Source organism: Cicer arietinum, chromosome 5, assembly GCF_000331145.2.
Source record: "Cicer arietinum cultivar CDC Frontier isolate Library 1 chromosome 5, Cicar.CDCFrontier_v2.0, whole genome shotgun sequence".
NCBI classification, from domain to species: Eukaryota; Viridiplantae; Streptophyta; class Magnoliopsida; order Fabales; family Fabaceae; genus Cicer; species Cicer arietinum.
Window position 1 is genome coordinate 74325840 of NC_021164.2, and position 27715 is coordinate 74353554.

At 29.3% G+C, this 27715-nt stretch overlaps 3 protein-coding genes and 1 pseudogene across 7 annotated transcripts; 2 read left to right on the plus strand and 2 right to left on the minus strand.

Moving 5' to 3' along the window:
* Nucleotides 1-3861: 3861 nt before the first annotated feature.
* On the plus strand, nucleotides 3862-4910 carry LOC101504505 (uncharacterized). Its single transcript, XM_027334872.2, has one exon. It carries the CDS (start codon nucleotides 3965-3967, stop codon nucleotides 4622-4624), a length of 660 nt encoding a protein of 219 aa, XP_027190673.1. The 5' UTR covers nucleotides 3862-3964; the 3' UTR covers nucleotides 4625-4910.
* Nucleotides 4911-15487: 10577 nt separating this feature from the next.
* LOC101502882 (calcium uptake protein, mitochondrial-like) lies at nucleotides 15488-17843 on the plus strand (annotated as a pseudogene).
* A 37-nt stretch (nucleotides 17844-17880) lies between these two features.
* LOC101503958 (cysteine--tRNA ligase, chloroplastic/mitochondrial) lies at nucleotides 17881-22474 on the minus strand. Of its 5 annotated transcripts, none has more exons than XM_012716069.3 (9): nucleotides 21962-22474; nucleotides 21752-21815; nucleotides 20601-20762; nucleotides 20208-20378; nucleotides 19831-20112; nucleotides 19572-19697; nucleotides 19233-19436; nucleotides 18398-18469; nucleotides 17881-18279 (listed from the first exon to the last, which is right to left on the minus strand). In XM_012716069.3, the coding sequence occupies exons 1-9, from the start codon at nucleotides 22315-22317 to the stop codon at nucleotides 18043-18045; spliced, it is 1674 nt and encodes a 557-aa protein (XP_012571523.1). In that variant the 5' UTR covers nucleotides 22318-22474; the 3' UTR covers nucleotides 17881-18042. The 5 variants fall into 5 exon arrangements, with proteins under 5 accessions (XP_012571523.1, XP_004501354.1, XP_004501355.1 ...); XM_004501297.4 differs by having other exon boundaries at nucleotides 18368-18469; nucleotides 21962-22472; XM_004501298.4 differs by having other exon boundaries at nucleotides 18368-18469; nucleotides 21752-21819; nucleotides 21962-22153.
* A 439-nt stretch (nucleotides 22475-22913) lies between these two features.
* On the minus strand, nucleotides 22914-26618 carry LOC101503634 (ER membrane protein complex subunit 7 homolog). Its single transcript, XM_004501296.4, has 7 exons — nucleotides 26407-26618; nucleotides 26255-26298; nucleotides 25328-25436; nucleotides 25074-25137; nucleotides 24859-24975; nucleotides 24653-24761; nucleotides 22914-23315 (listed from the first exon to the last, which is right to left on the minus strand). Exons 1-7 carry the CDS (start codon nucleotides 26499-26501, stop codon nucleotides 23221-23223), a joined length of 633 nt encoding a protein of 210 aa, XP_004501353.2. The 5' UTR covers nucleotides 26502-26618; the 3' UTR covers nucleotides 22914-23220.
* Nucleotides 26619-27715: the final 1097 nt, after the last annotated feature.

Below are 27715 nucleotides of genomic sequence, written 5' to 3' on the forward strand. Positions count from 1 at the left end.
ATTTCTCATTAATTTTAAATAAAGATGAATATAACATGTGTCATGAAAACCCATATCATTCTAAGAGACACATGTTAATCATACAAATTTACGAAAATTATTTTAAGAATTTGGATTTTCAATAATTTAAAAAGTTAAAAAAAAATTTCCAAAAAAGAATCATTTGTTCTTAAAGCACGTATTAGTAATAATAAGACCTTTACCTAAACTCCACAATATATTAGGAGTATGGTTTTAGCTAGAACATAGTCCTTTGATGCCGCATCATGGTCTCCTATTTTTTTCTCTAGAATAAAAAATCCCAAATTTCCAACATTAGGTCCAACGAATTAAAAATGTCCAGCTTGAATTATTAGCTTGCAAGTTGCAACAATTGCATGACGTACCAAATTGAATTAATTTAACGAAACCGCCATTGACTAACTTTTTAGGGATGAGAAGGTCATCCCTTATACATTTCAAATTCAATATTATTTTTACTAGTTATGAAGAGTTTAACAATATTAAACCCTCCGTTAAAAACAACAAAATATAAAACGCAAACACACCAAATTATAGATAAGAGAAACATATTACTCATTCAAATTCGTACTTCGGGTTGAATCTTTATTTCATTTTTCAAAATAGTAAATTTTATTATTATATTTTTGGGCGTAGTAAAGTAGTTTTAAAATATATAACATAAACTAAATATTTGTTAAAGTTAATTATACACACAAAATTATAATAAGTGAGTCTTCTATTTTTTTTTTTAAATATATGAATCTTAATTCACTCCAACCCATCAAATATTTTTAAGACAAGCATCATTTTTTCATCACACGGTGCAAAGTACTCATGTTGACTTTATTGATTATTAATCATTATCTTATATGATCACATTTAGTATAGCTTACTTTCCCCTTCATTTTTCATTCAAAATGAAGCAACTTTTTAAGAGATACTTATTCAGTACGTAGTACTACTTAGACATTACAGATAATTGTATGTACACATAAAAAAACTTACAACAACCATAATGATTATATTTAAATAAATATAATTATATAATAGAGATAAAATCTAAATAAAAATATTATTCTTTTTACTAAAATATCATTAATAATATATTTTTGGTCGGCCATGTTTGAAAGTAATACACAATACTATTTTTTATATGTTTTTTAATTAAAGGGAAACAATTAGCATGGAAATGGACAAGGTCTACTCTAGGGTTAAAACCTATAGTGTGCATAAACCAAATATATTATTAGGTTAAAAAAATTATAAGATAAAAATGATTTCAGTATTAGAATTTATTTTAACAACAAAATTTGTTTTGGAAGCTAATAAATCAAAGAGAATAACAACAAATGATACTAAAAATTAACGTTTTAGAAAATTAATCAAACATTGATGTTTTAACATGTTATATGAAAATTAGAAGGATTATTTGGCATTTGAAAACGATACCATTTTTTTGGAATATTTTTAGAAAGAAACTAAAATAAATTTATAATAATGAACTAAATCAAACAATTATACAAAATTTAATATTTATCTTATAAGAAAATATAGTTAATATATATATATATATATATATATATATATATATATATTAATATTTCATATATTAAACTTCTATTATATTGTTGGTATAATAATTACTAATTATGCAACATGCCTACCTTTTATGAATAGGGTTGAGTTTTATATGTTGTAAATTTCTTATTATTGAAAAAATTTCTTGATGTTTTGACGTATTAATTTTAATAATATTTAACAATATTTTAATTCAATTTAATTAATGTTTTAAAATTTCAATTAACAAAAATATAAATAAAAAAAATTTATATTGTTTTATATTAATAAATTTTTTGCATTTGGATATGCAACCTCAAATCATCAATCAATATAAATAGAAGTATGATGAATGCACTAGAGGTCCCATCTTGATATCGCCATGATTGTTCAACGCTTAGCATTTCAAGCCATTTGGGAATCTCACATATATAGCGATTCATCTTGTTCATACGTCTACTTACTTTCATGAGTCGCTGACACTAAAGGCTGTGGAATCCTTAGTGACATCAAATATGTCATAGTGTGCTTCATGGTCCCTTTAGCTCAATTGCCTGGAAATGACATTGCCATTTCAGTTTTAAATATTTCAGTTTTTAAATTGAAAACAAGGATATTATTTTTGTCATATAAATACGACCACGTTCAACACAAGAACTACTCAATTTTAAGTTTATATTATTTATAAATAATACAATAAAAATTAATATTGTTTAAGCATATATTTATTGTTTTTGATAGAAAATATTATTTTTTAAGATTTCAATGTATTGAATGCAGTACAAATTTCAAAATTCTTTTTCCTCTTTTGAATTATTAACAATTGTTTTAAAGACATTTGTTAACATTTTTCTTTTTTTATTTATAAATAATAAATTCAATGGTCAGCAAATTTATTTTTTTACAAATGGTCAACAAGATTTTAAAGGCCTTGAAACCTTAACATTTTTGTAATAAATTCCAAATATCAAAGGTAAACAGTCCCATATACAAAAAGAAATATTAAATATTTACGAAAGAGTATTATATAAAGGAGTCATGAATTCAACTTCTTCCTCTAACAACTAATTACCAATTATTAATATTAGTTATTTTAAAGGAAACAAAAAATATTGTAGAAATAATAATATTAAATATGGTAGATTTCATTAAATTTTACTTGTATTCCAACTCACAAAAATATACTTTATTAACATTGTAACAACAAATTTCTTAAATTGATAATAATACTAAAAGAAACACATCCTACATAATAACATGAAAAGTATCAAATAGAGAGTTTTGTTAAGGAATGTTCCCATTGTTGAATAGTTAAATATTTTCTTAAAATAAAGATATTAATTAGAAATGTGTTACAAAATTATATAAAATAAAGATATCAATTAGAAATGTGTTAAGATAAATAATTATATGAAATTATGTATAGTTACTATTATAAATTTTCAATAATATTTGTTATGCCATTGAGATAACTTTTTGAGAAAAACACAAGTTCAATGTTTAATGAAATTTCTATAGTTTTTTAACATTAAATGTTATTTATTTTAGTTGAGAGGAAATGCATTTTTTACTTTATATACATTTCAATTCTATTCCACTCCCTTATTTAATATATATGATAAATAAATATAAATCAATTAAATATAAAAATATTAATTGTGTTTATCTTTTTGTCTAAATATATTATCAAATTCATTGCTATATATTACTTAATTTTAAAAGTGTTTTATCAATATTATTTTTACATAAAAATGTGCTTTAAAATATGACGAACATAATAGTATTATAATCGACGTTTCTGCAATTGCAATAATTTAATGTAATTTTAAAGGAAAAAAACTGTATTATTCACTCACAATTGGTCAAGGCAGGAAAGTTACCTATAAGTCACTGCAGCGGTAGGGACACGGTGGTTATTTGTAGAAAAGCTCCCGGCCGGTCAATCCCCTTACCAACACGAAAGTGGTTTTGTGGTACATCTACATTGGACCGTTCCCACAATAATCTCATACGTGGCAGCTTTTCACTGTTTTCCATAAAATAAAACCTCTTACACAAACGGCTCTTCTTTTCATCGTTTTTACAAAGTCTACATCACACAAGCCGTTAGATCCGAATCCTAATTCCCAACCATAAAATAACCCCACATATTTTCTAAGCAATTATAACTAACTAACCCACACTTAACCATGGTTAAGTTAACTCACAAACACGAAACCCTTTATTATGTCGAAAACACCCTTGTCCTTGTAACTAATCACTCTTCGCCCTCTTTCTCCCCCTATCTATTTAACCAGCCTCCGAGACTCGCTAGGTTTGCCAAACCAATTCCCCAAAGGGGTCCTTTCTGGGACTCAACCAAACCCTAGCACCCTCTCTTCATTCTTATTTCCCCCAAACAAACATGTCTTCCTCGTCCTCTCGTGAAAAGTCACGTGGACCTGTTCTACGTTCACTTTCACCCTCTGGTAGATTTTGTTCCTATACAACTTCAAGTTCCCCTTTCTCTACACCTTCATCAGCTTTCGCTTCTTCCACCAACGCTAGCTTTTCATCTCACTCGTCCGCTTTTTTTACCCATGACCATCACTACCATCATCATCATCATAATAGTCATCACCGTTCAGCTTCACCCACACGTGTCAATCTATACAGCAATAACCCACTTTCATCTGGAGTCCGGTTTTCAATCGATTCCCGGTCCATCTCACCGAACCGGCCAATTTCGAATCAAATCATTACCACGAAAAAGAACCGTCCAATTTCGGCTCAGAAAAAGACGTGTATGTGTTCACCAACGAATCATCCCGGTTCGTTCCGATGCAGTCTCCACAAGAACAACGGAAACAACAACAGCGCAGATTCGTATCCTTCGAATCGTCTCAACATGCGTAGATCGGCGATGAAGAATTCGCTTGTCAGGATCGGTGGCGTTGAAGGTGAATGGGTGAAAAGAGCTTTAACTGCATTGATTCGACCTTCTTCGCATCAACAGAGGAGGAGATCGGCATTCGAGCCAAGACCTAGTCGTCTCTCCGTCATGTCCAAGGCTGAAGATCTTTGAATTTTGCCTGTTTTTCATTTTTCAGGTTCGATCCTGTTAATCACGCTTTTGCGGTGGTGCTGTTCCCCCACTGCGTCGATTCGCCGCCAGATTGATACATTCCAGCGAAGATGTTAGGTAAAAGCGTGCCCTCTCCGGCGAGTTTTGGTTAAATTGAAGAATCAGATAGCGGCAACAACCGTAGAAGATTTTCTGCATAGATCTTATTGAGATTGGACACTTCATCACTATTGCATTTTGTACATAAACATTTGCTATGGAAGCTGAGAATTTTGGACCTTTTTTATTAATTTTTCCAGTCACTGAAAATCGTTTCAAGAAAATTAACTATAGTTCATAATTATATGTCAGACCTAATTAAATTGAGGTTCGTCTAATTAAATTACGTAAAATTTGAAATTGAAACCCTAAAAATTGGTATTGTGACATCCATTGATAATTGCGTGATGCATTGCGGTTCTCTTTGCAGCGTGTTGAGAACTTCGTTATTCCGTCAATTGCCCCCGTTACCGTTTGGGTGGTTTCATTGTTTTGGACCGTTCCGTTGACCCGTTCGCCGTTAATCTCCGTCGCGTTCGTTCATTGGCGTTGCGTAAGGTGTCAGGTTACTCAGGTATTTAGTCTTTCTTCTTTATTATTTATATTTATTAATTTTTTAATTAATTGTGTATTTTGTTGTTGTTTAATTGCAGGTTGGTTGTTCGGCTGGACTTTATGATTCCATCTCTGTTTTAAATGAATTATTGATTTGGGAAATAATCGTAATAAATTTGAAAGCTGGCAGAATTAATTGAAATCTATGGACAACCTGTGCTAGAAGGAGCATCCCTTTTTCGAACTAATTGAAGGACTAAAATAAATCAAACAATGAAATTAAATAAAAATAAACAACAATTAAGAGGAATTTACATATAAAATATAAGTTGATTGAAAAATATCTAACAGTAAATAGTCTACAATAATGGAAGAAATAAATAAAATCAAATCAAAATTGAAAACTTGAATTAAATATCAAAGTTTGGTAAGGAAATATTGAAACTTGATAGATTGATGGAAGCTTGTTTATGGGAACATCGCCACCAGCCAGCTAGCTGGCCATGTGCATTGTGCTTTAATACTTCCATAATTTTATTGCTGCTTTTAAAAATTAACAATAATGCCGTATATATCATTGAGGTATATATCAATTAGCATTTAATCAATACTTATTTTACATAGATTATTTTTTGTTGACTTAAAAATAGGATTTTTACAATAATTTTAGAGTATATGAATTTTAACTATTTGAGAATAATTAGTTACAACTTATTACCATATTGTGATTTAACTTGCCATTACAATAAAAAAAATATAGAAATAAATAAATTTAATCAATAAAATTGATGAATCAAATAGATTATTTTTCGTTGACTAAATTATAAAATAGGGTTCTTACAATAATTTTAGAGTATATGAATATTAACTATTTGAGAATAATTAGTTACAATTCATTATCATATTATAAAAAGAATTATTTAAATTGTTGGCACAATATGATTCGTTAACAATGTAAAATAGTTTTCCATAAAATAAACAATGTATATTCTTCATTGGTGGATTTTATTCAACAAAACAAATTGAAATGGGATGGAAGGGACTTTTTTTTTCTTTTTTAATGAAACGAGGATAGGTAAATACGTGTTTGATTTTTTGAAAAAAAAGGAATATAAATAAGTAACTTTCTATATTTTTTTTTTCAATAAACCAATTTGTTTAAAAAAAACTAAATTATTCCCTTTTAAAAATTTATTAAATTATTTTTCATCCAATAAACCAAACACAAAGTCATGGAAAATTGAGTTTTTTTTTATATTACCCTTTATTTGAATTTTTCTTTTACTAAACTATTCCTTTTTAGAGATTATATACTAAAATATCTTTTATTTTGTTAGTTCTCAGTCGCTTCTGTAAATGGTGACTTTGTTAAGTAAGTTCGAGTTTATAAATGTGATTTTTTAAGAATTTTTTTTTAAAATTATATATATATATAATTCATTCATAAAAAACATTACACATATTTATATTTTAAATTATGTAGATTGACTAGAGTTATCTGTAGCATTTGTATAATATTATCGAGTTTGATGAGTTAACCGACATAGTCCTTATTTTCTTGACATTGTTTCAATATTTTTAACAATATATATTTATAATTCATTCATATAAAACAACAACATCGCAAATTTTACAAAAATTACAATCAAATTAATGCCTAAGGTGACATTCAGTACTACACTACCGATATTTTCTCACACGTACCAGATTTTGACCACACCTTGGTACATCATGAGATTGTAATGCTAATTATGTCAGTTAACTGGTCATACTCGAAACCATTGTTTAAATGTTTAGCAACTCTAGTTAATCTATGTAATCTAAATTTTGTATTATTATTTTCCTACGAATGATACATATATATAACTGGTCATACTCTAGTTAATCTATATATTAATAATAAATTATTGTTAATTAAAATATCTAAATTATGAAATATTATTTTTCCTATGTTTGTATTCATTCTTAAGAATATTATTTTTACCTTAAAAAAAAAAAGAATATCTAGGATTTTCTTTCAATAACTCAATTTTGAAAAAAACTTATTAAACTATTTATTTTTAAAAATTATATACTAAAATATTTTTTTTATTATACGTATAAGTCGTCTTTATAAATAACGATTTTCTTAAGAGATTTTTTTAATTTTTTTTTAAATTAACAAAAATTATATTATATATATAATTTATTTATAAAAAACAATAACACAAATGTTAAATTGCGAAGATTAATTAAAGTTGCATTTAATATTTAAATAATATTTTTTAGTATGACCAGTTAATCGACATAATTCACAATTAAAAAGTGTCAAAAAACACAAACTATATCAATTAATTAATCAAATTCAAAAATATTATTCAAATATTACGAATAATTTAAATTAATTTATATAATTTAAAATTTATATCATTTTTTTATATATATATATATATATATATATATATATATATTGTTAATTTAAAAAAAAAATTTTTTAAGAAAGTCGCTTTTGCAAACTCAGAATTCCTTAAAGAAAGAAAAGAGTATTTTAGTATATAGTTTTGAAAAGGAAATAGTTTGATAATTTTTTTTTAAATAAGGGTTAATGAAAAAAAAACTCAATTTTTTCATAGCTTCGTGTTTGTTTTATTGGATGAGAAAAAATTTAAATTTTTTTCAAGTTATATTGACCCATACTCAAAATCTAATAAAAAAATGATAGAGACCAAAAAGTACTTTAGAAGATATTTTACTTCCGCTTAATATTTAATAACAAAATTACTTTTGTAGTTTAAGAATATCAATTTTTGTTCAATCAGCTCTCCCTTTCTCTTTCTTTCTCTCACTCTCTCTCATATCATAACCTAACAATGTATGTAAGTCTCTCATCATTCTTATAGGTATTTTCTCATTTACGGTGGATCTCAAAAGAATTGATTTTACTTCAATCTAGATTTTCCTCAAAAATTAATCTAAAAGAATCATTCTAGAGGACACACCAACATATCTAGAGAATGAAAAATAAAATATGTCTTAAAGAATCGAGTTGAGGTTTTTCCCAAATCTTGATCAGATATGTATCATGATATCTTTTTATATTGAGGTGGATATTTGACATTCAAGATCTAATGTTTTCTTGCAATTGAGTTAGTGGTTCTTGTAAATCCTTATATGCAGAATGTCAAAGCTTAGAGTCACCAACAAAAGACTCAATTAATCTATGTTCCGAACAGGCCCAATTATCATACTTATTTTTTAGATAACATTGAGGTAGTTTGAGAACAAAATCAAGCTACTGGATCATCTGCAAGTATCAACCATCAAATGTTTTTAGATGACTGTGTTGTCTTCTTTGTGGAGTTACAAATCTCCAAAATAGGAAGTTTCACCATTGAAGAAGTTTAACGCAAAATCGATAAGGTTGAAGTCTAATCTAGGAATCAAATTTTGTCCCAGGTAAGTAGTTAATTGGTGAGCTAAGGGACGTCGAAGGAGTATTGAGAAGGATGACTCAGATTCAAACACCGAAAACTAACATAGCCTATAATTTCTAATATTTACCTAAAAAAGGGAAGCAAATTTATCCTAAAAAGAAGAAGTTTCACCATCGAAGACGAGACAAAAGGCAACACTCGAAAGTATAAAGCCTAATTGAAATCAAAGGTAAAATCAATAAGATTTACCTCTACACAGAAAAACAAAACTTACAAAAGTTCCACCATTGAATATAATCTATACAAAATAAAGAGGTTAACAACACTATCAAAACTAAGAAAAAAAATCCTAAAAATAAAAAACAAATTATATGATTTGAATTTATACCTCTTCGTTTACACCTACTCAGCGATGCCTTATCGACACGAAAGATATCACATTTTATAATATTTTTTATTTCATAATAATTGAGCATTTGATTATTTAATATATATATTAAAAAAATCAACGAAATAGACAAATTACAACATTTACTAAATTATATTTGTTAGATATTGATGTATTATTAATATGATAAATATATATATTAAAAAAATTACATTAAAAATTATACAAATATTATTAATTAAAAAATACAATTAAATAAATATCCAAATTTAAAATTCACATTAAAAATTATACAATTATTATTTAATTAAAAAATATTCAAATTTAAAATAGTTACTTATTTTATAATTTTCTTTGTATATGAGTGAGTTGTTTATTTTGAAATTTGAAAGAAGACATATTGACATATACAATTCACAATGTTGCTTAAAAACGACGCAGGTTGATATTGGATGGAATTGGCACTTCCCTTTCATTTCCATTTGTGCTAGTGGCCTAGTAGTAGATTAGAGCGCCACGTGTCAAAACCTGTTCAGTTTGAGTTCTTATACTCCATCCATCAACAGCCATACACGTGGCGTTATATTATGAGTAGCGCTGCAGCATATTATCTTCACTCGCTAACTAACGGGTGGCATGTCAGAATTTCTACCTGATTTGTGGGCCATTATGTAACCGTTCTATATCCGCTACTTTCTCGGTCTTCATAAACAATTACACCTTTTGGCTTTTTTCAACTAAATTTGTGTTGAGTGTGATCCACTAACTACACCATTTGCCTTCTTCATTTCAGAATTTTACCCTACACGCATCGGTTGTAATACTAGTATATTTGTTACCAATATTACACAAGGAATTTCGTGGTTGATTTATTATTTGAAAAGTCACATAATTCCTTCCTTCCTATCCAAGATGAATGAATGAATGATTGTAAATGCTTTAAGCAATATATATACTAATCTGATTATTTCCGTAACCATTGATATAAAATATTTGAAAATATTAAATAAAGTGAAATAAGCGGTATATTTGCTAATATTAATAGAAATTTATGTGAAAATAAATATGTAAGTGTAAATTACTATAATATTAATTAATATAAACATGTGGCTTCATCTATTAACTTACCTCAGCATTTTTCAGTTTCAAGTTACAAAAACAATCAGAAATTTGAAACGAGCGATACATACAAAAATATGTTGTCTTTAAAGATTTATTCGCACAATTGCAACAATTCCTAAGATATAATCAACTTTTTTAGAAGTAACCGATTACACATAACAAAAAGAGTATTAAATTGAAACAAGATAAATAACCTGAGTGTAAAGAAACGAGACGACTATTCAAATTGACAAGTGTCTTAAAGTTTCCAACTAAGGACTTTAATTATAAAGTATTAATATGATCATATTTGTTGATGTAAAATTGGGTTTGATTGATGATTAAAACCATATGATAAATTATTATAAAAAATGAACTAATAAAAAATATAATTCTTTAAAGATATAGTCAAATTTAATCACGAGTAAAGTGGATAAGATTTTCGGAAATACAATGAATATTACTATTTTTATTTGGTTTCAATTGAAGATCAAGTAAAAATGGTGATATAGTGTTCCCAAAAATAGTGATATTTTTTAAATAAATCACCATTTTTTTCGTTTGTGATGTTTACTTAAATATCAGAATTGACAAAGTGATTGGTGATGAAAGTAACAAGTATTCCCATTTTTACTCGACAAATATGTGGTTTATTTGAGTGATTAGAGACTTGAGTACTTTAAACAATTGGTTTGAGGATAGAAGAGAAATCACTTTATGCGTCTAATAATTCATGATTCTGATTTTGAGTGCAAAAATTGATTTTCAAATACCTTATATTTAACATAAAGCATATTTTTAATATGTGAAAGATAGACATGGCAATGGGACTTTGCACCAGATTAATTGGAGAAATCCGCTCACGCTTTTGTTTTATGACGGATGTGAAATTTAAATCCATATCTCCGTTTATAACGGAGTTCAGGTTTCTCCACCCAACCTGCACTCAGTCATATATATAAAATTATAAATTTAAAAATTATATATATTATAACTAATATAATAAAATAATTATTATTAGACAATAATAAAATAAAAAAAAATATTTTTTATAATGATAAGATTATAATTTTTAATATTTAAAACAATATAAAGTATATTAAATATGTATATAAAATTTAAAAATTACAATAATATTACTTGCGGGACGAGTTCTGGTGCGGGTACATGGTGAATATCACCACCCCAAATCCGTGAGTACTTCCAAATTTAATTTCGGGAGAAATCTGCACCCAAACGCTATCAAAACATATTTTCCCACTCAAATGAAGACGGGTTCGAGTGGGTATCTGTAGGTGCGGATTATTATTAATGAAAGAGTGCTTTGCTCAACTAAATTCACAAGCCAAAAAAGACTCACAACACCTACACTAGCATGGCGCTTCGCGAATATGGAGCTAAGCAGGGTGCAAACAATTTGAGCGCCCTACACCATCAGGCACTAGGGTCCCTATGTTGGAGAAATAGAAAAATAGTGCAAGACACCCATCGTATATATAGACGCACTATTTGTTTATAAATCATCTCAATGTGTGACATTTATAAGAAATTAGGATTTTAAAAAGCTAACCAAGAACATAGTATTTTAATTGCACTTACCTTTTTTAACAATTTTTTTTAATAGTTTTCTTAATTTTTGAAAAAAAGAATAATTCCTCTCCTCCAAAATCTATCGTTCAAACATACCCTTAAAATTGTTTTTTCCCTCGTTCACTTTGGTAGCTACCCCACAAAAATTAAAATTGCTATTTTTTACAAAAAGACATCTAATGCATTTCCATTGCCTCAAATGGCTGATTAATCTGATGAAAGTTGAGAGAGACAGGTTACGGGTTTAAGATCTTTTAAGTTAAAATACTCTTTCCTTGAATTTGATGATCGCTTTGACGTATATTTGTTATTGTCTACTTTTCTTTTACTGATGTTTTAGGTATTTATGTCATTTTGTGTGTTGTTTTTTCTTACTTGTAGCACGACCAAATAAGAGTAAACATTGGACAACAGTTCTAGTCTTGTCTTTACATTTACTATATAGTTTTTTTGAAAACATTTAAGTTTTTATCCCCCAGTTTTTTTTAAAAAAACCAAATAGTGTGTGAAAAATGATGGCAAAAAGTTTTATTTGTATTCAACATTAAACTACAACTTTTTTTGACAAAGAAATGTTTCATTTCACATGGTTAAACCTCTTCCTTTACCTGTTAACTACCATTTTAGTTAATAAAAATATAAGATATTATTATTTTGATCTCTAACTTAATAAAAAAAATTAAATTAATTTTTGAATGATCAAAATATGAGTCACTTTAACTCCTTATATTATAAGAATATTTCAACAATAAATTAAAACTTTTTTGAATTTTTATAATAATAAGTTATATCTTTCGATAATAATTTTAATAATTTAAAAATTAATTTAATTTTTTTGTTAAATCAAAAATTAAAATGATACTTCTGATATTTTTAAGAACTAAAACGAAATTATTTATCACATTGATTATTTTATTGAATTACTACGCATATTCTAATTTCTAGATAGGTTCAAAGCTGTAACCTTACCCATATATACCTGATAAAAGTTCTTTTAAAATCTAGTCACGCCCACATATTTAATGTATTACCTTACTTGTAAATAGAGCTATCGACATAGTTTCAAAATCCTCCTTAAAAAATCTTATACTAAATTATAATATTATATAATTTATTGAAATAAATTTTTTAAAACTCTTTTTAGGCTTAAATAAAAGGCTCACAGATTCAATATTGTCTTAATTGAAAATTTTTTTCATTAAAATTTTTTGAAATTTAATTTTCTAAAAAAGTAGTTGTAAATAATTTTATATGGAAGAAAATAAAAAAAAAATAAAAAAAAAATAGATTTTTTTATTATAAAAAGTATTGAAAAACAAAAATTGAGAAAGTAGATCCATAGGCCTACAAAACTGGAAGGGCTTTTTAATTTTGAGGTTTTTTTTTTTCTCGTTCACTATGAAATTTTGTTTACTCTTCAAAATGTGAGATGAAGTCAATAATTAGTAAACTTGTAAAATTAAAGATTATATATGCAAATACCCAATCTAAGTGGCACAAGTGAAGAGTATTCCCAAACATTCAATTTAAAAGTTTGATTTAATTGCAATTTTAGTCTCTCGATTATTATCAAATCATGAAAATGATCATCCTATTTTAAAACTCGATATTTTTTATAATTATTTTAGATTTTTGAAAAAAAAAATGCAAAATTCACATATTTTTAATGACGTGACATACAATTCTATGATATAAAACTATTTAAATGCATTTATTATTTATATGTCATTAATTAAATGTATCAGAAACACAACTTTCTACCTTCTTAAAATTCTAAATATGTTATTAAAAACACCGATTTTTTAAATCATATTTGTATTTCAAAAAACACTATAAATTTGACAGTACACAGAATTCTTTGGTTCCCGCGAGATTTTAAATTTGTTCCAGAAAAAATAAAAGCAATTTATTTACGAATTTTTTTATTTTATTTATCATGCTGAAGGTTAATTTGAATATTTGATTGAAGTTTGTGGAAAATAAGGACAGGGAATTTCTTTTTCTTCATGGAGCGATGTTGGGCACAGATTTTGGCATAATTCTGTCGTTAGTCGGAGTGGTGATGATGCCTATAGTTTTTAGAAAAATTATTTTTCCACTCTTTTTAAAAATCTTTAAATTTTATTTAAAATTAATTTAAAAATGTATTTTATATATTTAAATTAATCAATTTATACGTACACTGTGATATATTTCTATAAATAAAAATCTGATATTTTTTTTATATATTTAAATTTTGTTTCAATGCATACTTTTAGAAGATTAATTTTGTGCATGTCAAATATACATTTTGACACAAAATTAGAACTTCATAGGTATGTTAAAAAATTAAAGGATTTTGTTATAATCGTTTTCTTTTTTTAAGTAAAACTTTATATAATTACTTTCGTAACTAATAAATTAATTATAATTTTAATGAATCAAATGTCTATTTGCAAATTATTTTACACTTATAAAAATCATTTCACTGATTATGAACCTCATATTAAGTTTCTATTTAAAAAAACATTCAATGTTTACTATAGTAATAAAAAATTTAAATATTATTTTATTGACACTTTTGATAAATGTTAGATAATTAATATAATTTTTTAAATAATATTAAATAATAACTTATTTAATTATTAATTTAAGAATCAAGTGCACCGTATAAGTTGTATTGACGCATCAACTATATAAACTCAACATAAAACATTTTTGTAATAGCGAAAAAGGAAAATTTGCACCATTGTATTTATCGTATTATTTTTAAAATTCTTATATCTTCTTTTTAAAAAAAAGTCTTAAGAGAATGTATATAATGATAGTTCTGTCCTATAATAGCGGTCTAACCTTCTCTTAGGTTATGTTCGGATAAATAATTTTGGAGGAGATAACTTATTTTGTTTTTCTAAATAATATATATATATATATATATATATATATATATATATTCTTATAAAATAACTAAACATAATAAAAATGTTAAATGATCATTTTTTTCCTTCTAAAATACAAATATTTTATGATAAAAATGTAGACATAGTCATTCAAAATATTTTTTTTTTCAAAATCATGCATATAAATGTAAATATTAAATTCAGACACTAAAATACATGGTTTTAAAAAAGTTGAGAATACATGTAAAAAAAGTAGAGACATTGTTCCGATACTTGCCTTGCCAACTTAGAGAAAAAAAATAATTGTTTCTATATTCTTCTCAGATAGTTTTAATTTCACCTTCCAGACTAGAGCATGCCATTACCATGTCTTTCTTTTCTACCCTCCGTCGATCCTCCTTCTTCATGCAACACTTCCGAACTTCGACTCCACAATTTTCTTCCCCTGCACCATCTTTACCCAATCCCAACCCACCAAAATATCCAAAGTTGGTTTCAGCCTTAGTTCTTGGCTCTGCTCTTGCACTTCTCTATTACTTCTCCAAACCCAATATTTTCCCTCCCAATTCTTCACACTCATTCTTTACAAAATTATCCCTTCCTGAATTTACCAATAATAACTTACTCTTTCGAGGCATGTAATAATAATGTATTTAACATAATTTATTACCAACTTACCTTCAGGGACTTACTACATTAATTAATTTACCGTTAATAATTCTATCCCACTAAATGATTAATGTTTTATTGCAGATGCATACAGAAGTAAGGTTTTCTTCAATTATGAGAAGCGCATAAGATTGCATAGTCCACCTGAAAAGGTTTTTAATATAATACATTAGGATTTCTGTCTAATTTTTTACCTATAATATTTATTCATTTCCCTTCCTTTCAATGAATGAGTTGATTTCCAGTAATAAAAAGGATGAATATTGAAAACTTATTTCTACATTGACAATTTTATGCTCTTTTGCATAAAAGTTTTTGAATACTTTGCAACTCATCGTACACCCGAAGGCGAACTTCTTATGAAACCAGTAGATTTAATGCGTGCAGTTGTTCCAGTTTTTCCTCCATCTGAATCAAACCTCGTTAGAAATGGATACTTGCAAGGCGAAAGAAGTCCTGGCCAATTGTTCTCTCCTCCTTCCGAATTTTTTATGATTTTCGATGTAAATGGTGATGGACTTATATCTTTCGGAGAGTGAGTTGTCTTAATTTTCTATTATTATGTGGCTTTTGTGAAATTTTTTTGTCAGATAGAAAGGTTTTAAATTTTTTATGTTTATTATGTCTCTTTATATTTGTTTGTGTGTCTGAAACAGGTATTTGTTTTTGGTAACATTGCTTAGCATCCCAGAATCAAGCTTTTCTGCAGTATTTAAAATGTTTGACATGGATAATGATGGGTTAGTAGTACTCATGCTGTCTTATTTTGAATGTTTAGCATTAATTGGTGTATCTAATTTATTATGTGCAAGTAGCATTAGGTTGTATATGTGACTATTTAGTTCTTCTGGATTAAGTTATGCTTTTTATACAGATAAAGGGGTATGAACCAGTATAAAACCAATAAGAAATAACCACTTTGCCACTTCTTACAAAATAATTTCAAAATATACTTAAAGAGTGAGATGACGTGGTAGAACAATAAACTCTCATTTGAATGTCGGTGTAAAACAAATTTTATAGATAGTGTGTCCTTTAAATTCTTTTATATTTTAAACTAAGTGATTTACTTCTTATATTACTAGTTAGTCTTCTGTTGAGCACCGTCACATTGCTATATTATGGCATCAAATTCAAAGAGACATACATTATATTACTAGTAGGATTGTACTTCTCTAAACATAATGAATTGGATTTAATGTCTTCATTTCTTATTATTCACTGCTTGTGATCTTAAATGATTAATTAGTTCGTTCCATCTTTAGGGAGATAGATAAAGAAGAATTCAAAAGAGTGATGGCATCAATGCGACAAACCGGCCAAAAGGACAATGCTTCTGCAGAAAATGGAAGCATGATGGAATACTTATTTGGTAAAGATGGAAAAGGACGACTCAGACATGATAAATTTGTGCAGTTTATAAGTGATTTGCACAATGAAGTGTGTCTTTAATTTCTTCTTTCTCTCTGTATCTTGATATTTGGTTTGACTGACTTCAATTTTGCAAGCATTGACAAATTCATGATTTCTAGTTGTTGTATTTTGTTGTCAAGCATACCTGATAAAATGGTTACTTGTAACTTCATGATTTTTAAGCCAACATATTAGTTTTTCATTTATCAATAAAGTTTTAAAAACAGACCTAAATGACCATCAAAATTATATGAATCAATATATTTGATATCTTCCGTAAGATAAATACATGATAACACTGAGGTGGTTGTGTTAGTATCAGTGGTAATGACTAAAGAGGAAAACCAATCTGCTTAAGTTCCTTAGAGCTGATTATGTATGTAAACTAATCACAATATTATGTATATAGATTTTGAGGCTGGAGTTTGTTCATTATGACTTCAAATCTCGAAGAACTATATCGGCCAAGGATTTCGCACACTCCATAGTTGCTTCTGCAGACGTGAGTCATCTGAGCAAGTTACTTGACCGAGTTGATGAATTGAACAATAATCCACAGTTCCAAAACATGTGCATCACATATGAGGAGTTCAAAAAATTTGCAGAACTGCGAAAAAAATTAGTACTACTTTCATTGGCTCTTTTCAGTTTTACAAAAGTAAATGGCCTTTTAACAAGAGATGATTTTCGACGTGCTGCATCAAGTGTACGCCATCTATATCCGTTTTCTCCCTCAGTTTTATAAAATATGACATCAGATACAATAATTTTTTTTTTTTACAGGTTTGCGGTTTATCTATCTCTGACAACGTGGTGGAGATAGTTTTCCATTTGTTTGACACAAGTGGGGATGGAAATCTAAGCTCAAATGAGTTTGTTAGAGTGCTACACATGCGAGAGAATGATGTAGGTCGATCAGTGGAGACAGGACTCATGGGTTTCTTGTCTTGCTGCTGGATCTGTACAAAACAACCAAAATGAAATCTTTTGTAACCGGCTTAATGGTGGCCTGTGGCTAGGCACCTAATGGTCTATAGTTAGCTGCATCATAAGACTTTCTGGAGTTAAGGTCTTGATCATGCCAACTCAAAATTTCTTTACTGTAAAGTAAGATGACAGGTAACTGAATTGACTATATTCAATTTCAAATACTAATTTTTCTTTTCATTCTATTTGATTATGATTATTCTAAAAAAAAAGGCCTCATGCTAAATAATAATAATAATAATAATTCAATAGTGACCACCAAGACAACAGCACTAACCTCAGGACATTTTAAATCTAAACAAAAATTGTAATTCATATTTAATCAAGAATTGCAACTTTCACTTCTTGATTTTGCTTTGCAAATGTTGGACACCGGATGCTGATTCAGCGTGCATCAATCTGCTGCTCTTGAAGCGCAAGAGGAATGGTAGGTCTCCAAGTTGTGCCATTTGGACTATCCATAAGAGCAATACCAAGAACAGCCAAATCTTTCCTTACGGCATCGGATTTCGCATACTCCTTTTGTATTCTAGCAGCGGCCCGTTCTTCAATCTTCTGCAAGATTTGATCTTCTGTCAAGTTTGCACGCTTAAGAGCTTTTTTCTTAAGCTGCTGCAAAACCTGTGGCATGACATTGATTATATTCAAATCTCAAAAATTGTAAAATTGAAAGAAACCAATCACTTCAAATGCATTCATATACTCATACTTCATAGTAACTTGAAGGCATAAGACCTACAACAGTAAGGACGTCCCCAATACTTTTCTTCAAAGCTGCAAGCGATTCTATTCGAAATTGTTGTTTTTTCCCCTGGAAGGAATACAGACTTAGAAAAGTTATAAACAGCAGTCATGTGATATATTTTCTTTGTATTGATAACAAATTACAAGCATTCATATAATATCATCCACAAGATTAGCTGCAAAACCAGGAATATCCCACAAAATACCCTTTAGATCAACCTTCGCGAAGATTTTAAAAAAGGAAAGCAACATGCAAGATTTTAAAAAAGGTCTGCGACAACAATTAGGGTCACGACATCAAGCCTTAAAGGTATTTTATGTTTCCATAACACAACTAAAATTGAGGCCGCGGCCGCATTCGACTGAAATTCTATACAATATCAAGGATCACAACCGTCATTTAAAACCATGGCAACATAGACTAGACAACACCATAGTTACTACCATGCAACTAGTTTAGAGATAGAACATTTACTTCTAAATTCCTCTTAATGGGTTGACCTATAACTTTTCTTGATCCCCTCGATCTCTCTACCTCTAATCATAGGAATAGCCTCCATTTGGTCAACATCTCCCATAAATTTTTCCCATACATGTCCAAACTCCAAACTAAGACGAGATTCTTACAGGTTTGGTACAAAGAGAATTACCACAATTTTCTCTCTAATAATTGTATTCTTAATCCTATTATGTATTGTGTGATCACTTATCCATCTTAACATTCTCATTTCCACAACAGTTTACTTTATTGTCTATTGTGAGAGAAAGACACAAAATTTAACATTAGAAGATCCATCTCGATATGTTTTACACATGAGAAAATACTATACCTTGCGAGTATGCAGCAAGTCGTTAATTGATTTTAGTGGATCAGAAAGTCCAGCCAACACAACTGGAGTGTGAAGATCATCAGACATTGAGGTCAGAAAAACATCATAGAAGTTATCAATAATATTCAAAGTATCTTGTGGGACCGAATCCCTCCTAACTGTCTGATCATGCTGGTTCAGAAAGCTTTCACATTCATGTAATGTCTGCAATCAAACACAACTATCAATACACATCGACACAACAAACAAATGAATGAAAAAATTATGCTTGCCAACTGCATGTACAAAGGTGCACACAACAAGGGGAAGAAGACGGTTTCTAGCCAAATAAAGTTGTACCTCATATATGTAAAAAATACGGTCTGAAGCACTTTCAAGGTGTATATTAGAGTAGTTCATAGGAGATCTATAATGGGCACTCATCAAAAAATATCTCAAAGCCAGCGGATGATAAACATCTACAACCTGTTAACATGAAATGTTTGAGTAATAAGAATTTAACCCTTTGAGTGGTAGCCAACAACAAAAATGGAAACTTTGCATCCTTGTGAATGATATTATGAAATAGGCTTAAACAAAATAAGTTTAAACCATTCACCTGCCGTATTGTGAAAAAGTTTCCCAAAGATTTAGACATCTTCACAGAGTCGATTGTGACAAAACCATTGTGCATCCATACACTAATATCACTTTTATTACAAGCAGCACAACTCTGAGCAATTTCATTTTCATGGTGAGGAAATACAAGGTCGATTCCTCCACCATGGATGTCAAAAGTGTAACCAAGATAAGTGGAACTCATAGCACTGCATTCGATATGCCATCCAGGTCTTCCAGGACCCCAGGGACTCTCCCAAAATGGCTCCCCTGGCTTTGCAGACTGCAGAACGGCATTGAAAATCCACAATAGATAAGTTTCAAAATAAATTAGGACTTCTAAGTATTTTGTAATAATCAGTTTGAAATATATTATACCTTCCAAAGAGCAAAATCAGCAGGATTTTTCTTCCTTGAATCAACAGCAACCCTCTCACCAGCTCGATTATCTTCTAGACCTCGATTAGATAATTTCCCATATTCTGGAAATTTTTCTACATTAAAGTATATATCCCCATCAACATCGTAGGCATACCCATTATTAAGAATCTGTCAACAAGTATTTAACTGATTAACAATGAATCAATACTGTATTTTCTGAATCTGATTAATACAAGAGAGCTTGATAATACACTGTTATTAAAATCATTTTATATACCAATAGCATATCCATGTAAGCTTTCTTAGAAACGGAATACGAAACAATGATATGGAATTTGTCAATCTTCTCATGTTTCATTTAATTACATAGCAAATGAACGGCAATGGTACCTTCTCAATCATATCAATGATTTGGGGCATGTGCTCAGACACTTTCGGTTCCACAGTAGGAGGCAAACAATTAAGAGTTACCATGTCTTGACAGAACTCTTCACAATAGCGCCGGCTCAAACTGATTGGATCTTCTCCTAACTCCTTTGCTCTTGCAATTATCTACATAATTTGAAAATTGCAGACTAAGATCCTGTAATACCAATTAAAAAGTAATGGGTACTTTGAACTTGCAATAAAAGGACATAATCAAAATTAACAAAAATTCTTAAGATCCAAACTCTAAAATGGCTATTTATCAATGTTGTCAAATAACCCCGCTGCAGCATAACGGATTTTGAACAAATAGCTATTCTTCTACGATAAGTTATTTAGTACATAGTGATGTCAAATAATGGCTTTATAGCAATGTAACGTACTGAAATTTGAACAAACAACTACTTTCCACAATCTCCAATAGACAACACTGTTATTAATATGATAACAAACTGAATGATCAAGAGACAAGAAATGACATAGATTGTCAGAGGGATTCAGCTCATTTCTACACAGAATTCAGATAAATCATTAATTTGAACCAATCAAGGATTCCCAAGAAGCTTGATTCCCTCGTCCATTCAGTGTAAAGTAACATTAAGTAGCTAGTTCTGTTACAACTATTATTTTCAACAACGGAAAAGCTTAACCTAATCAAACTATAGTTAAAAGAAGTTATTAAAACAGAGTCCTAGCAATAAGCTGAAGATGTTTTACTTAATTACAAAGGAAAGTGCCTCTACGAAACCAATTTTTATTTGGTCTGTTTGGATTGACTTATTTTGACTTATGTGCTGGCATAAGCACTTGTACTACCGTTTGGGAGAGCTTATCTCTCCATATAAGCTATGAAAACAACTTATAGCTTATTTGATAACAGGTTTACTATATTTTATCTTTGTTATAGAAATAACATATATATATTATATATATATACACACATATATATAAGCACTTATATGATAAATATTAATGTTTGTGCTTGATTAAGCTATTTACCGAGATCGCAAAGAACTATCAACAGAGATTTTCAAAATCAAAGTCAAGTAAAGCACAAATCATTGGAAAAATACCAAGAGAAACAGCACAAGAAGAAAGCAAATAGACACACTAACCTTGTCATCCACATCAGTAAAATTGCGAACATAACAAACTTCGAATCCCAAGTGCTTTAAATATCTGCCTAATTGTCAAGCAGAAATCCAAAACTAATTAGTACCAAAAACCAAAAGGAAAAAAAAAAAGGTATTCTTAAAACTGATTCAAATCACAATTTGCGCACACAAAAAAAACCATTTTTTTGATTAGGGTATTAAGAGAGGAACCTATAAAGAAGATCAAAATTGACGTAAACACGAGCATGACCAATATGGCTGAGATCATAAGCGGTGACACCACACACGTACATTCCAACTTTCGATTCCACTTTGGGTTTGAAAACCTCTTTCTTTTTACTCATTGTGTTGTGAAGCCATACTTCCGGCGAATGACTCTTTGAACGGAAACTTTTACCGTCGTCGTGATTCTTCTCCGCCGTCGATGGCTGGGAGGATGAGATGGCGCGAAAGGAAGGAAGCTTTTTTCTCCTGAATACGGCGGCGTGATTGGCGGCTCGAGCCGAGTGGGCGAAAAGGATGGAGGAAAAGGGTGTGTAGCATTTGAGAAGAGAAAGGGTACCCATTGGTTTGTTGCAACTATACACTTTCTCTTTTGGTTCTTACATTCGCGTTATCAACATTCCACAGTGTGTGTTGCGCTAGCGAGTTCACTCGGGTGAGTTGATCCGATTAAGGCAGACCATGTGTCTGCTATTCGCACTCCCCGTTTTTGCTAAAGTCCGAATGAGTTACAATATTATTTTCAAGGGACCTACGTCATTTATATTTATATTATTTCATTTTATTTTTCACAATATACGAAAATCACACTGGTAATTCTGTACATATTGATAACTTATTAAGTCACTTTTACACCATGTAAATTAATATGTATATGTAAAATTATTTCACTATTTCAAAAGCAGATCCCACTAAATTATATAGATGCCACATAAATTTGATATTGATGAAATTCATATGAAAGTATTTTGAGAAGTGTCATGCTATTACTTGTTGCTTAGTTTATCATGACTCCTGTGCATGTTTGACTTCGCGATAGAATTGACAAAATTACAGTGAAATTGTTGAATTTACAAAACCATTGTAATTTTACAAAAAACTACACTCTTTAACTTTTAGAAAATCACAGTAACTCATTGTAATTTTATCAATCTCACCATAAAACCAAATATCATGTCCCTTCCTTGAGTTCTATTTTATCCATTTTGGCAGTGCATGGTTATCAACATTGGAGAAAGTGAACACAGTTACATGGAAGCCTATTCATGTCAGTTCACTTTAAACATGCTAACATAACATCTCTATCAGAAATTTCAAATTCAACAATTCCACAACGTAAATAATCAAACATTTCTCTAAGCACCAATTTGTTATAACCAAATTCTCTAATCATGTTACACAATGTATCTTCTGCTCCTGCTCAGCAAAACCAACTTGCTCACTGGTTCTCGTGATTATTTGTACAACTAGTTGCTTCTTGCAGCACCCGGTAACAAGCTTGCTAAAGATGGAACTCCTTGATTTCTCATTTCTTCTTGAGCACGTTTCATTTCTTCTGGATCTGTTCCAATACAATACGGTAGAGTTATGAGCACAAATTATGCAAAGAGTACCACAAGTATGTGCTTTATAGGTCTATAGCCTATACAATACAAAACAACTGCCATTCAGATTGTTTTGAACAAGAAAGCAGGAGAGAATAGAGACACACTAGAGTGTACGTGTAGGTATTTCGTACTTCTAAAGGCATGTTACTCAAAAATGAAAACGTATACTGGACAAATAAGAGGTCATCATCAAGCCAATACTCCAAATTTGGACTTGGTAGGCTAAGAATAATTTTCAGATAGTGGACAATAAATACTGCTTCGCAGAATAGAGAAAAAGACCCCACCCTAAAAATAAAGGGGGCGAGAGTGAGAGAGAGAGTGAGAGAGAGAGAGAGAGAGAGAGGATTATCAATCAAACAAGTAAAGCAGATTACAGACATCAAATGTAAAACAAATCAACATTTTCGAAATTCAAGAATTTCATGATTTTTTGATGTTAGAGACGTGAGCTAACTGGTACTAATGAGCAACTTAACAAGTTTTTATTGATAAACTTGTGAGTTTATCAAACATGTGAGAAACAATCCGAGAAAAAGTCATAGGTCTTGACTCTGAGCAAAACATAGAAGTAAATTCCAAAAAAAATCAAGAAAACTCACAAGTTTAACCATTTAAGGCTTAAATAACTACACATTAAAATTCAAATTCAAGAAAATGGGTAGTAAAACACAGGTTTTTCCCCTGAGAATTTAGAGGCTGTAATTCACAACAGCTGCGAATGGATACGATTTTGGCTGCTACAGTGAGAGCTATAGCCGCTAGAGCAAGCTTCTCTGCTACAGACTTTCAATAGTGACTGCTGAATGCTATGCAACCCCGCTATTGACCAAATAGGCTTAATCCCAAAAGGACACAAGATGCATAATTCATGATTGTGAGACTTTTTAGCACATATAATGTGTATACACATAAAAAAAAAAAAACCCAGCTTGTGGGGGACAGCGAAGTATTTGAAATGGGACTAATTAATAAGAGCACATTAGGGGAGAAATAATTATACTTGGATTCAGCAAAAAAAGAAAAAAAATATACTTGGAGGATGGACAGAGAGGAAGAAAGATTGGAGACACTTCAGACATTTTAACTTGATTTTAATATTTTGATGTATGCTTCAAAACAGAAATTGCTGCTATGGGATAAGATAAGTCTCATAAAATTCTACCAAAGGAAATAAGTAATCATTTCATCCTTTCAGAGCAAGTACAGCCATACAGACATGCATATCATCATATGAGATAAACTTGAAAGGAAATCAAAGAACTTCATAGATAAACTTTAGAAGGCATACCCATGTTTTCCATTAATTTGGGCATAAGGAAGACAACAATCAGCATAAATCCCATCATCAGACCCATTGGACTTTTAACAATGGACATAATAGAGAATGGCTCCCTAATCTGTAGCAAAACAAGATAACAGCATGCAGATATTCAGATAATACTCTTAAGGAATGTGGAAGGGAACACAAACAGGAAATTTGCGGTCAAAACCCACCTCATAATACTGTTCCCCCTTTAATGGCTCTAAGACAAACTCACTGAGCCCCCTCCTATTTTCTGTCAGTGCTGCTTGAATCTTGCCAGGGTTTCTGGCACTAACATCAACTCGTACCTTTCATAATGAACACAATATTTTAATACATGAGCATACATAGGAAAAGAAAATATTAAGGAAAAGTTATGGATGTAATTTCCAAATTGGGTACCCACTGGAGAAAAGAAATAGCCTATTGCAGCCACTTCAATTAAATGAGTCCCTGCAGGCACGTTGTGGCTTGAAGCATACATGTTAAGGAAATTGATTGTTTCTTAACAATGATTTACTAGAATAGAATCAACTATAACTTCTCAAAAGCAAGAAAAAGAAGAAAAGCAATTATAGAATTAAATAGGGCTTAATATCCCAAAAAGTCAACACGCAAATTAAAAAGGAGGTTGAAATGAAGTTGTAAATCAAAGGATACAATGAGAAATATCCATCAGGCCTCACAAAAGAAACTCTTTGACCACCATTAAGTATGACTTTGACATTTGATACTTTTGCAGGAAGGCTAAATTCTCTGTTTCCAAAACCTGCCAAAAAGATCCAGTGATACCATTAGACCACTATTATTCATAACCAGTCCATGTATCGTCAGAGAATAGATATGAAACCGGATGTATGCATTATGTAATATGCATAAAAAGCTATTGCATTTTAACATTTCAACCCTGAAATAAATAAATCATTAAATCCCCCCAACCTTGCTGAACTTGACCAAACTAACACCATCACATAAACCTGATCAAGGATAAGATTAAAGACACTATTCCCTATATAAATCTTCGCAAATGGAAATAAATGAAACCATAGTACTTTTTTGTAATTAAAAATGAAAATGAAAATAGAAACCAAACATACTCTTAGTTTGTTAACAGAATGAGCATAGAAACAAAACAGTACACAAGACATGGATAAAACGGTGCATTAAAGCATGATTTACAACTATTCTAACATTCCAAATATTGTTTTGGCCTAAAATCCTAAATATCTAAAAATTAAAAATCAAAATATAACCTAACAAAAAGTTTAAACTAAAACAACTTTTGCCCACAGTTAATTCTAATGAATTAAAAAAAAAACGTATGAAAAACTTGAACCTATTAATTACCCAAGTAACCATTGCCAGTCCCATCAAGGATGCAAAATAGCTTTTAACGCCAAGCAAAACCTATACTATCCTATAGTGTATTAAGATTCATTTACAGATCGACTTTCAATACCTTTTTCATTCTAAATCACGATTGAATATTGACGTTAAACATCAAATGTTGATTCGGATGTAAATTAAAAAAAAAAAAAAATTGGGGAAATCAGATAAATGATATGATGATAAAAGGTAAGAACTTACTTGGGATCTTGACTCGACCATAAATGGTGTAACCTTCGGAAGACCTGTGGAAGTAAAATTGGTTAAAATCAAGGTGAATTAATCGAGGCAGTGGAAAAAGTGATTGTAGAAAGCAAAGTGAAATTAGGGTTTAGGGGATTTAAAAATGATACCCAGGGACAGGCGATTGAGCGAATGATGAAGGTAAAACTGAGAAGCAAAATTCAATGAAAAGAAAAAGAATGAGTGATTTGGTGAAGGAGGCCATAGCCAAAACACACTATTCTGTTCTGTTCTTTGGTTAATCTGAATTTTATGTTGTTATGCTTTGGCACACGCACTCATACGCTATTCGGTCACATATCATTTCTGAATAATCCTTCTGCTTCTGCTTGTGTTTTTTTATTTTTTTATTTTTTATATTTTTATATATATATTTTATTTTTTTTATTTTAAAGAATAATATTTTATAAATTTAGATAAAATTATATTCGAACTTTACTCTTTTTAATAACCTTTCCAACTTTTTTCTTAGATATAACTAAGATATATATTACTTTATAAAAGGCAATTGAATTATAATAGAGAATATTTTGTTTTTATGTATATGTGGAAAAAAAATGACTATACAAAATTGTTATATGAAGTATTTATATATATTGCATTGAAAAAAGATTTTGTAAACTAATTACTCCTTCAATTGGAGGGGAGTAGAGTTTAATAGGTGTGCACTTTTTATAGAAAAAATAAATAGTATTGTATAGATGAAAGAATGACTTATGTGAAGTCTATAGAAAAAAAAAAGTTAGAAACACGAAAATAGTTTTTATTCAATTGAGATTGTGAAAAATGATTGTTCTTGATAACTTTTTGCTAATATTTCTACTAAGAAAATAAGAAGTTTGTTGGCTTAAATACATTATTGCACTTTGAAATAAGATTAAAAAAAATAAAACTTATCTTTAAAATTAATACTTCTAATTTTTTTTTTAAATGGTTGATATATTTCAATATAACCGATATAAAATTAAATAAAATTGATGTATTTAGTCTAAATTTTAAATTAGATATATCAATTTTCTTTATATTATTTTTATTTAAATTTAAGATCAGAGGAACGTATCATTATAAAAATAATAACTCTAATAATCATCACATTGGAATAGATTTTGTAATTAGTTCCTCCATTCTTTTTAAGTTAATTTTTGAAAAAAGTTAACAAGTGCCTTTGAGAAGGGCATTTGTTAAGAAATTAATTGTAGAAAAAAATCTTGTAGTAATGTAATTTATATTTTAAAATAGTAAAAAATAAAATCACTCAATTTATTTTTTATTTTGACTATTTAATAGGTATAAAGACACTTGTTAAAATGACTCTTAATTTTTACACATAACAAGACAACCAATAAATTTTATTCCTTAAATACCATTTCATCTATGTAAAATAGAGGGTAGCTTCATGTTAACGTTATTTCTTCAAGA

Excerpts from the sequence above, each read along its gene's own strand:
- LOC101504505 (XM_027334872.2), top strand. The coding sequence starts at position 3,965 with ATGTCTTCCTCGTCCTCTCGTGAAAAGTCACGTGGACCTGTTCTACGT.
- LOC101503958 (XM_004501297.4), bottom strand. The coding sequence starts at position 22,317 with ATGGGTACCCTTTCTCTTCTCAAATGCTACACACCCTTTTCCTCCATC. Across the intron at positions 20,113-20,207 it reads CTGATTTTGCTCTTTGGAAG|TCTGCAAAGCCAGGGGAGCC; the intron begins GTATAATATATT and ends GCCGTTCTGCAG. Across the intron at positions 19,698-19,830 it reads ACTTTTTCACAATACGGCAG|GTTGTAGATGTTTATCATCC; the intron begins GTGAATGGTTTA and ends TCATGTTAACAG.
- LOC101503634 (XM_004501296.4), bottom strand. The coding sequence starts at position 26,501 with ATGGCCTCCTTCACCAAATCACTCATTCTTTTTCTTTTCATTGAATTT. Across the intron at positions 26,299-26,406 it reads GCTCAATCGCCTGTCCCTGG|GTCTTCCGAAGGTTACACCA; the intron begins GTATCATTTTTA and ends TTACTTCCACAG. Across the intron at positions 25,437-26,254 it reads TGGTCGAGTCAAGATCCCAA|GTTTTGGAAACAGAGAATTT; the intron begins GTAAGTTCTTAC and ends TCTTTTTGGCAG.